This window comes from Spermophilus citellus (assembly GCF_964194105.1).
Source record: "Spermophilus citellus genome assembly, chromosome: 8".
NCBI classification, from domain to species: Eukaryota; Metazoa; Chordata; class Mammalia; order Rodentia; family Sciuridae; genus Spermophilus; species Spermophilus citellus.
The window spans coordinates 31,173,828-31,185,859 of record NC_138189.1 but is presented as its reverse complement, the minus strand read 5'-3'; the positions used below and the strand labels follow the sequence as shown (position 1 = coordinate 31,185,859).

At 38.2% G+C, this 12,032-nt stretch overlaps 2 protein-coding genes across 11 annotated transcripts in view; one reads left to right on the top strand and one right to left on the bottom strand.

The window, feature by feature from the left end:
• Positions 1-12,032, top strand: part of RFC1 (replication factor C subunit 1) — a 115,291-nt gene that overhangs the window by 74,525 nt on the left and 28,734 nt on the right. For 2 of the 4 annotated variants that reach the window (XR_014023223.1, XR_014023224.1), the window contains exons 24-25: positions 197-388; positions 1,609-1,754. Coding sequence is in view for 2 of the 4 variants with exons in the window: in XM_081303569.1 (XP_081159695.1) it covers positions 197-388; positions 1,609-1,692 (276 nt within the window). In the remaining 2 variants the exon portion in view is untranslated. Of the gene's footprint in view, positions 1-196; positions 389-1,608; positions 3,979-12,032 lie in introns of those variants that run through there. The other 2 variants (XM_081303569.1, XM_081303568.1) reach the window with 1 other exon arrangement.
• The window catches only part of WDR19 (WD repeat domain 19), a 73,301-nt gene continuing 65,243 nt past the window's right edge, over positions 3,975-12,032 (bottom strand). For 3 of the 7 annotated variants that reach the window (XM_081303563.1, XM_081303566.1, XM_081303567.1), the window contains 4 exons: positions 10,931-11,054; positions 9,993-10,069; positions 9,232-9,356; positions 3,975-4,112 (listed from right to left, as the gene is read on the bottom strand). In XM_081303563.1, coding sequence (XP_081159689.1) covers positions 9,248-9,356; positions 9,993-10,069; positions 10,931-11,054 — 310 coding nt within the window. In that variant the 3' untranslated portion in view covers positions 3,975-4,112; positions 9,232-9,247. The other 4 variants (XM_081303564.1, XR_014023220.1, XR_014023221.1 and 1 more) reach the window with 4 other exon arrangements.

Here is a 12,032-nt window from a genome sequence, read left to right as displayed (position 1 = left end):
TATTAAGAATGTCATGAAAAATGTGGACCGTCTTCATGGAAAAATACATATATTTCCATCTACACACGCATACATGAATATTTTGCCGATAATTTCAAGGGGCTTCCAATACCTCTGCAAGCATTAGGCTTATGGAGTTTAAGGAATTGTTTGGCAATTAGATTTTTAATAGTCTCCCTCTGCTCCTTTTATGCAGGTGAAAGCAGCTTTCACAAGAGCTTACAATAAGGAAGCCCACCTCACCCCATATTCACTTCAGATAATAAAGACATCTAGACCCAGCACGAGCTCAGCACTAGATTCTGAATACAATGAAGAATTACATGAAGATGACTCTCAGTCTGAGGAGAAAGACCAAGATGCTATAGAGACTGACGCTATGATCAAGGTAGTATTTAAGTAATAGATGGGAGAACTTCAAAAAAGATGTTCTTTTCTTTGTGTCACTTGCCTTGTAAATAATAGAGCCTATAGCAAGTGGCAGGGTAAGCTGACAGTGTTTCCAATGTTTTGTTTATTGTGGCTTAGGGTGGTGAAGGGATAGATTTTATTTTTATAAATAGCTCCTTGTCATAGTGGAAGAGCCAAATGCTAAGAAAATAGGCCATTTATATGGATGGTCATATATTTTCTAAGGAAAAGTTGGATTTTTATGTATTTGGCCATTGGTATATGCTTTCTTATCTGTACACACACATTTTTGCTGCAGACGGAAACACATTTTTAACAAATGCATTTTGCCCTTCTGTTATATGTGTTTTGCTGTAGTCATTGAATTGCCTGTAGAACTTTCTCAGAGCTAACTTGATCTTTCCTTGTCTTTGGCTAGGAAAGATTACAGTCAGTCATGGTATCAGCTCGGTATTGACAGCTGACCAAGGCAAAGGAATCTAGTCTGTGTCCTCCTCTGTCCTTTGGTGTGTGTATGCTCCTTGCCTCTTACTTTTGTGTTGTATATGCAAAGTAGGAATAGTGATCTTTTCCATGGATCTTGTTCTGCCTTATTTGGACATAAGATGTAGTCTTCCTTTCTCCTCTTCCGCCTTTACAAAATGAGTGTGTTTAGATCTCCAGTCTGAAACTAAAAAGGAAATTCTTCATATAAGCATTACCGTATTTGGCTGGTATGGTGGCGCATGCCTGTAATCCCAGTGACCTGGGAGGCTGAGGCAGGAGGTTTATAAGTTCAAAGCCAGCCTCAGCAACTTAGTGAGCTGCTTTCACAAAGAAAAAAAAAAAAGGCTGGGTATGTGGCTCAGTGGTTAAGTGCCTCTGGGTTCAAATCTCTGGTACCAAAACAAAAAACTAACAAAAAAACTTATCTGTAAATTAACTTTTGCTTATTTTGCTTTCCATGGGGAATGTATCTTAGTTTTAGATGGATAGCTTCAGTTTTTACTGCTGTCTTTGAAAAGTTTAACTAGCCTAGTTGTTGTTTAGAGGCAAGCTCATCAGAGGCAGCAGTAGTTCAAGATCTAGATGTTTGCAGCCTTTCTTCTTTTTAAATTCAGCTGCAGATAAAGATGAGATTTATTGTAGAGAGAAGCTTATTTCATTTACTCATGAACACAGCTACTAACTATTTTGTGCATCTTTTCCCTCCAACAGAAAAAGACAAAATCTCCAAAGCCTTCAAAACCAGAAAAAGATAAGGAGTCCAAAAAAGGAAAAGGAAAAAGTTTGAAGAAATGAAACCATTTTTTCACCAACAGCCACTTTTTATCCACCCTCCTGACCAGTCCAGCTGGTCTAGAGTAAGCCTCGTTTTTTCCAGGGGAGCCATGTTTAGCATAATGGGATGACATGGTGGTCCCATTCCAAAGGCAGCGCAGCTGGGATGTAACCGGTAGGCTCGTGCACACCTCTCATAGAGGTCTGTAGGACTATGTGGGTGCTCCACTTGTCCCCTGCCAATCTAATTAGATTGTTGTACTTCAGATGACTGTGTATAATTAGAACCAGAAACTGCATGTGGGCTTTCATGCCAGATTTTCATTAACAATGATAAACCTGGGAGCAGTGGTACGAAGGTGTCTTTTGTAGGTTTAAGAATTTATCCTAATGGCCTTTATAGGACCAATGCTGATTTTTTTTAAAGGTAGTTCTTATTATGTGGTGAAATTTTGTAAATAAATCAATACAAAACATTCACCACCTAGAACTGGGTATTCTTTGTACATTGTCAAGCATCTTACAAAGTATAAATTAGGAATAAAAATGTTCCACATGATACATGTACAAATTTTTCTCAAGACATCTTGTATAGCAAAATAATATGTTGGTATATTACTTTCCTTATTAGTTTGCAAATGAGTGGATTAAAAGCTCATTATATTCCGTACTAACCAGTTGTGCGAAACATGACTGGCAGTTGAAGAGCCAGAGCTGGAATTTCCAGCTTCCCTCCCTCCAGTGCTGACCACAGTCATGCACCTCTCTCATGGAGAGGCCCTCTTTGTAGAGGGTGGGGCCATAGGATTGCCAGGCGTGCTTGCCCTTGTGCATCTCATTAGGTCCAAACCAGTAGGGCTCAGGCAGGGTTTCTTAGGCTTACTTTGGCTGTAGATGGGGTTCTGTCCTGTGATGGATCTGTTGGAACTTCAGGCTGTACTTAGAGATATGCTTGCCAGTGGCTCTGAAGGTTATGGATCTAACCTGGAATTTAGTTTTCTAGCTATTTTTTTGATCTCGTCAGAAATGCTCAGAGGTGTGTGCTGCCTCTGTGAGGTATATGCTAAAAGGAATATAAAATAAGGATAGTGTTTACCTGCCTTCAAGGACTGATAATCTTGTTTGGGAGATTGGACAAAGTTCTGGAGACTTTTGAAGTATCTTTCATGGAGATTAATTCATTATGAAAATAAAATTTTGCCTTAAGCCTTTACCCACTGAGCCATGCTCTTCTTTGTTAAAGCCAGGCTTGGAACTTTTCAGTTTCAGTGAAAGTTATTTCACTAGTAGGGTGAAGATGGTCTTCTCATGCATATTCTTCTTGCATTTCTATTCTTTTTGAATAGTAAGTCATGTCTGCCCAGTTATTTTGTACACTCTGGAAAGGGCCTCTTTGGAGCCAGAATAGTGTCCTTTACTGTTCATTATGAATGTTCTAAACATGTGTACAAGAACATCTATTTTAGAAATTATCAATGTGCTATTTAATATATGAGGATGACAGTGTAGGTCTAATTCTTCTTTGCTGTCCTCATAAGTGGGGAATTATGTGTGGGTTTTATGTTAGTAAATTGTATTGAATCACTTTGGCCAAAGGCCTCTGGCTTGTCCTGCTGGCCATTAGGAGGGAAGGACAGGTGATAAAGCTGGAAGCATCATAGAGGCAGGCTGCTTAGATGCTATAAAACATTATTGGCCCTGTGGGCCCTCGCCTCAGCTTAGGAGTGCCATAAATGTAAAACTGTGATTTATTCAGAGGTGACTCATTTCTGTTAGCTGTTTAGACTTTGGTGACATTGGCTAGGATGGCAAGGAAGCATATACTGAAGTTGCAGGAAAAGTATGGTCCCTTGCAGCCTATTTGTGTGGTGTACATGATATGAGGAAGGAACTGTCACACCGCCTTGGGAAAGATTCCAAGTAATGGGTGTTTTTAGGAGAAGTCAAACAACTTGTGACAAATTCCGTAGTGTGCAGTAGAATGACAAAAACTTTACTGTGTTTTGATTCTGGGATTGATTCTGCTAAAAGCCTTGATTTGTATGAACATATTTCAAGATTTTTTACACATGTACTATCGAAACTTCACAATGTGCTTGAAAGCTACCTTCATCATCTCTTTTTCTGTCTTTAACTCCAAGAAAACAGTACAAATATCTAGTCAATAATTTTATTTTAAAGGAGATATTCAAAATATAAAAGTAATCAAAAACTAAGTATTTACAATTACGTTATAGGTTACTATTAAAATGTAAAACTTTGAAGAGGAAATATACAAAGTATAATAAACAACACTATTATATGTCACTTTTGCCAAGTGCTGACTTGGAGAGGTCACCTCTGTTTCTTTTTTGTGTATCTATGAAGAATCATCTCTTAAGTCCATTGGGGTGGAAACAGTCTCCTGTGGAAAAATTACTATCTTCTCAGGAACACTGTATCTAGAATAGACAAACACATGCCTTCAGAAGGGTTTCAGGTAATTACTAGCATTTAATAATCAAGCCACATTCTCTGCTTATTTCTGAACTATGGAACAAGAATACTACATTCAAGCTTGAAATTTCCAATCTATAATCAGTATTGAGTTTCAATACTGGCCTTGTAACTGACTAATGTGTGGCAAGCTTCTAAGCCTTTATTGTAGATTGAGAATGATGCTGATGACGGCCATACTGGGAAGAATGAGAAAATGCAGAGTGAATCCTCAGCAAACTACAGAGAACATTATATAAACAGTTAAAGATTGCTTATCTAAAGGAACCAGTGAACAATGGCTTCAACCAATATTCATTGTTTAAAAGACACAGTGACTTTTTAAGAAGACAGTGCATAATCATAACTCACTGAAGACATTCACTAAAAGAAATTTAAAAAAAACACACCTAGTCAAATAGTCAAATTCTAAAAACAGAGAATATATTGAATGCAGCCACAGAGAAAATGGTATACACAGGGAACAACAATGGTTGACTTTGGACAAGTATCTTTTAAGTATTGTAAGAAATAAACAACAACAAAACCCCCAAACCAGAATTCCTTATCAAGTGAAAATATCCTTCAAAATTGAAGGAAAGTAAAGACAGAGAAATAGTCACTAACAAACCTGAACTTGAAAGAAGTGCTATAGGAAATTCTTTAGGCTGAAAGTAAATAATACCATGTGGAAATCTGGATTCAGGAATGCAAGAATATCAAGGAAATGGCAAATAGGGTGGCAAGTATAAGGCTATATCCATATTTTTTCCTGTAATTTCTACGACATGATAAAGGAAAATAATAATATAAGGTTTATAAGTGTGTATGTATCTGTGTATGTATGTATATTTGTGACATAGGCTACTGACCAAGTAAAAAGTTTTGCAAAGGTATATAGATAAAAGGTCAACAGAGGAATCAAGTGAAATACTTAAAAAAAAAAAAAAGAATTGGATTATATGAATAGAAGGCAAGACAAAAGTAATGAAACAGTATACCTAAATTCGACATGATAACACTTGAAAAAGAAATTAGAACAAAAAAAAATTACAGACCAGTATCCTTTATAAACTTAGACACAGTATTCTCAGTATAAGCAAAATAATCCAGAAGTACATAAAAAGGGAAATTATCATGATCAAGTGAATATATCCCCTAAATAAAACTTGATTTTAACACTCAAAAATAAATATAATTTATATTAATGGAATAAAGGGGGATAAACTTATCATCTTAATTAATACAGAAAATTCATTTGACAAAATTCAAAACTCAGCCAACTAGGAATAAAAGGAAACTTTTGTAATTAAGATAGAAGACCTCTCATTAAATTTTTTTTTTTTTTAGTTGTCAATGGACCTTTATTTTTTATTTATATGTAGTGCTGAGAATTGAACCCAGTGCCTCACACATGCTAGGCAAATGCTTTAGCACTGAGCTACAATCCCAGCCCCATAGAAGGCCTCTCTTAAAAACCTTAAACTAATCACAGTGGTCAAATACTGAATGCTTTCTCCCAATACCCGCAATAAGACAAAGATGTTGCATTGTACTAGAGATCCTAGCTAATGCAATATGGGAAGAGAGAGAAATAAAAGTCATAAATATGAGAAAGGAAGAAAAATTTTTTTGTCTGTTGACATTCTTATTTACATAGACAATCTGAAAGACTATACACTATGACATAAAACATAAATTTAGAAAAAGCTGGGCATGGTGGCACATGTCTGTAATCACACTATTTGGGAGGCTAATGCAGGGGTATTGCTAAATCAAGGCCAGCCTGGCCAACTTAGGTAAGACCTTGTTTTCAAATAAAAGGGCTGGGGGTACAGTGGTAGAGGGCCCCAGGTTCAATCCCTAGTACTAGGGTAGGAGGCAGGCTGCAAGATGCAAGGTCAGGATATGAAAATCCACTGCATTTTTCCATACCAATGGAAAATAAAAAATTCCATATCAAAGTCTCAAATTCCTTGGGAATAAATTTAACGAAAGACTCCTGTACTGAAAGTTACATTGTCAAAAGGAATTTCAAGATTTTGAAATAAATGTAGGGCTATATTGGTAGATTGGTATATATTAAAGATGTCAGTTCTCAAAATGATCTTCAGAATCAATGTAGTTTTGGCAGGCAGAATTCTAGAGTGACCCCCAAGATTCCCACCCTCAGTGTACACATCCTATCTATATGGTACTTGACTCTTAAGTGCGGGGAAGGGCTTGTGATTGTTGAAATAACCATGTTTGTCTATATTACATGAGGGATTCTGTAGGTGCAGTTAAGGTCCCCAGTCAGCTGACTGAATTAATCAATAGGACTTTAACCTAGGTGGCCTGACCTAATTAGGTAAGCCTTTTAAGAGGGTTTAGACTTTCCCTGAAGGGAAATTGTACATTGGAGAGATGCTCCTTTGCTGGGCTTTGAAGCATAATTTCATGTGTTAGGAAACTACCTCTAAGTGCTTAGGGCTTCAGTTCTCCAATCATGAACAACAGAATTCTGCTAGTGGTGAACCTGGAAGAGGACTTGAAGCCCATGAGTTCCAGCCAACACCATGACTATAGTCTTATGAGACCCTGAGCAGAAGGCCCAGCTAAAGCTATGCTTAGACACTGACTCACTGATAATAAGTGTATGTTGTTTTAGGTCGCTGTATAGCAGCAGCAACTAAAGGAAATCCCAATCTTAATTTGACAAGCTGATTAAGATATTATAAAGATAAAAAGACAAAGAATGGACAATAATCTTGGGAAAAAACAATAAAAGTTGGAGCATCCACAGTACTTCAAGACTTTAATATACCACTATAAACCTAAAATAATTGAAGCAATGTAGTGTTAAAATAATGAACAAATCCATCAGTCTAAAAACAGCCACAATTAAAACCTAACTGATTTTTCAGTAAAAGCATCCAAGTAGTTCAATGAGGAAAGGAAAGACCTGCTAACAGATGGTACTAGAAGACTGAATCTATCTACTTGGTATGTGTGTGTGGGGGATGGGTGGGACAGCCTCTCCTCATTATAGACAAACATCCTCTCAAGATGAGTCATAGATCTAGAGTTTCTAGAAGAAAACAGGAAAATGTGTTCCTAACTTCAATGAGCAATTAAAAATAAGGGTAGGACACAGAATAACTATGAAATTAAAGAACTGATAAACAAATTCATTAATATCTGCTATCCAAATGCCCATTCAGAAGCAGAAAACCAGAGTGGGAGGAAATACTTTCAAACATGTTTGATGAACAATTTGTGACTAGAATAAATAATTTTGACAGTTCAAAAAGACAACAACACCTATGATTATAGATGTCAATTTGTTTCACTATAGTAAAAAGTTAAAAGACAGATAACCCAGTGCTAGTGAAGATAGAAGAGTCTTCTCAATGAATATCTGGGACAACTGGATTATCTACACAGAAAAGGAGGAGGATCCATACCACTTAATGGGTCAAAGACGACCTCAATGTAAGAGTAATGATTATGAATTCCTAAAAGGAAACGTAAGTGTAAATTTCATGACCTTGGATTAAGCAATAGTTTTTTAGATATGACAGCAGTCCAAGAAAGAAATAAATTGGAATTCACAAAATAAACTTGTGACTCAGATATTAAAGAAGTGAAAACAAACCAATCCCAGGAGGAAAGTATTTGTAAATCATATCTGATAAAATGTATTTAGAATATATTCTAAAAGAACTCATAACAACAAAATAAATGGGCGAAGGACTTGTATATCTTCAAAGAAATAAACAGGAAAAGCGATTCCACATCACTTGCCACTAAGGAAATGCAAATCAAGATCTAATGAAATATTACTTTACACCCAGCAAGATGATTGCAATCAAAGGGCAGATGGTAACAGGTATGAGTGAGCATGTGGAGAAACTAGAGCCTCGTACATTGCTGATGGGAATGGAAGATGGTGCATCCCCTGTGAAGAGTCGGGAGTATTGGAGAACTGCAGAAAGGTCAATGGGCTGCAGCATAGTGAGCAAGAGGAATAATCCGAGATGAGACAGGAGGAGGAGGCTGGGGCCAGCTCACCACCTGCAGGCTCTTCTAAAGCCACTGATGGGTTTAGGAAGGGAACTAGATGCTGGAGGTGGACTGATGGGGGTGGGGGTAAGGGTGAGATGAATCAAAGTCACCTCTCCAGTTCACATCCTGACCAGCTGAGTGGAGGGAGCTACCCCTGGCAGAGGTAGAGAAAGGTAGGGAAGACCTGGAGAGAACAGGTTGTGGTCAGAGACCTGGAGTTTCCTCCTAAGGTTAAGTTTGAGATTCTGTGTCAATTATAATAAAAGATTATTTTCCTTTAGTAAAAGAATCTCACACAAAAAAGAATCTCATAATTTTTAGTAGGGCTTTTGGCTTCCAAGCTAGAGACTACATTTTCCTTCCTCCTTCTGCACTATGTAGCCATGTGAGTAAATCCTTGTCAATGGAGAACAGCACAAGTATGTGTAGCTTCCACTTAACAAGACTGAGACTTGGAAAGAAAAACAAATGGGGGGCTGGGGATGTGGCTCAGGCGGTAGCATGCTCGCCTGGCATGCGTGCGGCCCGGGTTCGATCCTCAGCACCACATACCAACAAAGATGTTGTGTCCGCCAAGAACTAAGAAATAAATATTAAAAATTCTCTCTCTCTCTCTCTCTCTCTCTCTCTCTCTCTCTCTCTCTCCTCTCTCACTCTAAAAAAAAAAAAAAGAAAAAAAGAAAAACAAATGGGATTTTTTTCAAATCTCTGGAAGCCAAAACTTTTTAGAGCATATTCTCCTGAATTATATAAGTAATAGCCACTTTCATTAGGTGGCTCTAGTTTTAATGAACTGATTAGAAAGAATTCTATGTGACTTAATACAGTGAGTTCTAGTTGCTTTCCGTGATTCTCCTTGGCCAAATAACTTTTGTCACTGGCGACTATATTGCCTGCATTTTAGCATTAAAAAAATACATTAAAGGTTTCTTGTCCAATTATTCAGATCTAAAAATACATGATACACAAAAAGAAGTGAACACCATTACCAAGTGCCGGCTGTGTGTGCTCTGGAACATGAGAGAATGGTGCCCTTACCTGCACGTGCTGCCCACTATTCCATCTCTGTTCGCAGGTACTTGGTACAGTCTGAAATGTTCTTCAGCTGAGCAGAATCTAATCTTTCTGAACACATAGGACATGTGCTTTCATGGTTTAACATGCTGTTTTGGGGAGGGAAATTCAGAGTAAGGTAATTGTACAATATTCCTTTACCTTTGGGTAATTCTAGTGTGAAAAGCAGCTATTTTCTATCTTTACCTCATAACTCATGCAATTTAAGAATTAGATATATTTATCAGGTGTGGTGGTGCACACCTGTGATCCCAGTGGCTTGGGAGGCTGAGGCAGGAGGATCATGAGTTCAAAGCCAGTCTCAGCAAAAGCAAGGTGCTAAGCAACTCAGTAGGTGAAATTTGAGATACTGTGTCGATCAATAATAATAAAATATTATTCTTTTTTCCTGAGCCACATCCCATCCCTAGTCCTTTTTATTTTTAATTTTGGAACAGGTTCTCGCTAAGGTGCTGAGGTTGGCTTTCAACTTGCAATCCTCCTGCCTCAGCCTCTACCTCAGCTTTCTGAGTCACTGGGATTACAGGTGGGCACCACCATGCCTATTGAAAGATCCTCTTAAAGAAAATGGTCCATAGGTCATAGAAGTTTCTTTCAGGAAGACAATTTGGGTCTTTAGGGGTCTTTAGGAACATGAAACATAAGGAGACTTCAGAATAAAGAAGTGAAAAAACAAAAGGCCTGTTTTTGTGTAAAATTGTGACTGTGAAAGGATACACACTTACGTCTTAAATTCTGAATATAGTGCAGGAAAGTCACAATGTGGACACACTGTCCAGTCATTTTTCAACATGTGCCGTCCCTGGAAATAGTATATTTAAGAGTAAAATTCATCTTTGTTTTAAAATTCCCAGTATTAAATTATAACAATTACAGTTAAAGCCAGGCCTCTAAATTATGAAATTATTGCTATTTCCTATAGGTGTGTAATTGCCTAGAAAGAGATGGTATCAGAAGTACTAAAGCTAGATTTTACTTACCAGATTCATGTTTAAAGACAGAATAATCTTCAAATTTTTTTTTACATCATTACCTGAATTTATTTTCCTTTAAAACAGAGTTTACATTAGTCCAGTGATGAACAAATAATTTTTTGACAGTTGGTTTTAATAAAAACTACCAGTGGGCTGGGGCTGGGGCTCAGTGGTTGAGCGCTTGCCTAGTACGTGTGAAGCAATGGGTTCAACCCTCAGCACCACATAAAATAAATAAATAAAGGCTAAAAACCCCCACAATTATTAAAACAACAACAACAACACTAAACTACCATTTATGAAATGCTGCAGCATGTCAGATGTTGTTGTAAGATCTTGTTAGGACATGTTATCTTTTCAGTCTAGTCGATCTCAGTATGAAGGTCTTATTACAGATGCGTGTAGCAAGGTACAGGAAATGGCACCATGTTGTGGTCTAATAAGTGTCAGGAAAAACTTTGAGCCCACAGCTGCTGATCCTCATCTGCCCAACTGCCCTGCAGTGCCTTCTGGCCAGTGCCCTAGCTTACATATGCTTTGAACATAACTTCCAACTTTGCTGACCGTGAAATTGTATGCTAAGTGTGGCAGGAAATTGGAAGGATAGGATTATTTCAGAAATGAAGAAAATGCAGAAGTATATCAAGTATTCAAATGAAAAGGGAAACTATTATCATAAAGAAACTTACTGTTGCAATGCAATAGGGGATGTTGTTTTTACATCCAGGACAGAGGAGTTCACACTCTGGGAGAAGAAATTCGCAGTATGGACACGGGGTGGTGGCCTCTTCTGTCTCAGATGTATCAGGTCTCCTGTGGAGGAACCATCACATGTCATTGACAAACACATTTCATAGAACATGGATAGCAAAAAGCACACTTGGAAAGGACTGTGTAACTACCAGTTTCTTCACAGGCAGACAGAGATTGGAGATGCTTCTCAGCTCCCTGCCACCCTTGATCCCGCTGTAGGGAAGAGAGAGAACCCAGGATTGCCCAGGTTCAGGAGTTAAGAGTTCACAGCACTTAAATGGCGGAAAACACAGGGAGGACTTGCTGTGTCTCTGTAGTGGTGAGCTTGATATTTTCCCTCTTTTCCTTTTTGTGTAGCTGAAGGGTTTTTTAACGGCTCTCCAGCACTGTTCCAACAGAACTTGGTAACAATGGGAGAGTTCTAATTTTGTGCTGTCCAATACTGTGGCCACGAGTCATATACAAGTTTATTTCCATTTTAATTAATCTAAATTTAAAAAGCCATATGTGGCTAGTGGGTGCCATTTTAGATCACACAGCTGTGGACCACTCACTCATGTGTGGAGAATGACAATCGTCTCCTCAAAGCCAGGGCATTGGCCAGCCTGCTCTACCTGTCCTCCATTTTGCAGTTCTCCCCTTCCATGCTGGAAGGCGTACTGGGTCAGATTGATTTGGTATGAAGCCATTAAACTTGTTAGCTTTTAAAAAAGGGTGTTGTTCAGGTAGGCCCACCCAGTTTAAAAGTTCTCTGCCATGAGGATGGTCCCAGGGCCATCTGAAACTGAATTGTTACCTGCTTTTATTTTCCTTGGCTGAGGCCTGGGTACGTTTCGGGTACAGCTGGGTCCCTGGTCACACTGTGACTAATTGGTATCCTAAGTATCATCACTACTCTGGACAAGTTGTTTAGAACTGCTGCATGATCACAACTAATCTTTCCTTCTGTAGACAGTATTGCTACCTTTTCCTAGTTTTCTGACCAGGCCACTAGCCTGCTTTCTGAAGCGAGGACATGCCTTATGTGCCTTTGGAAAT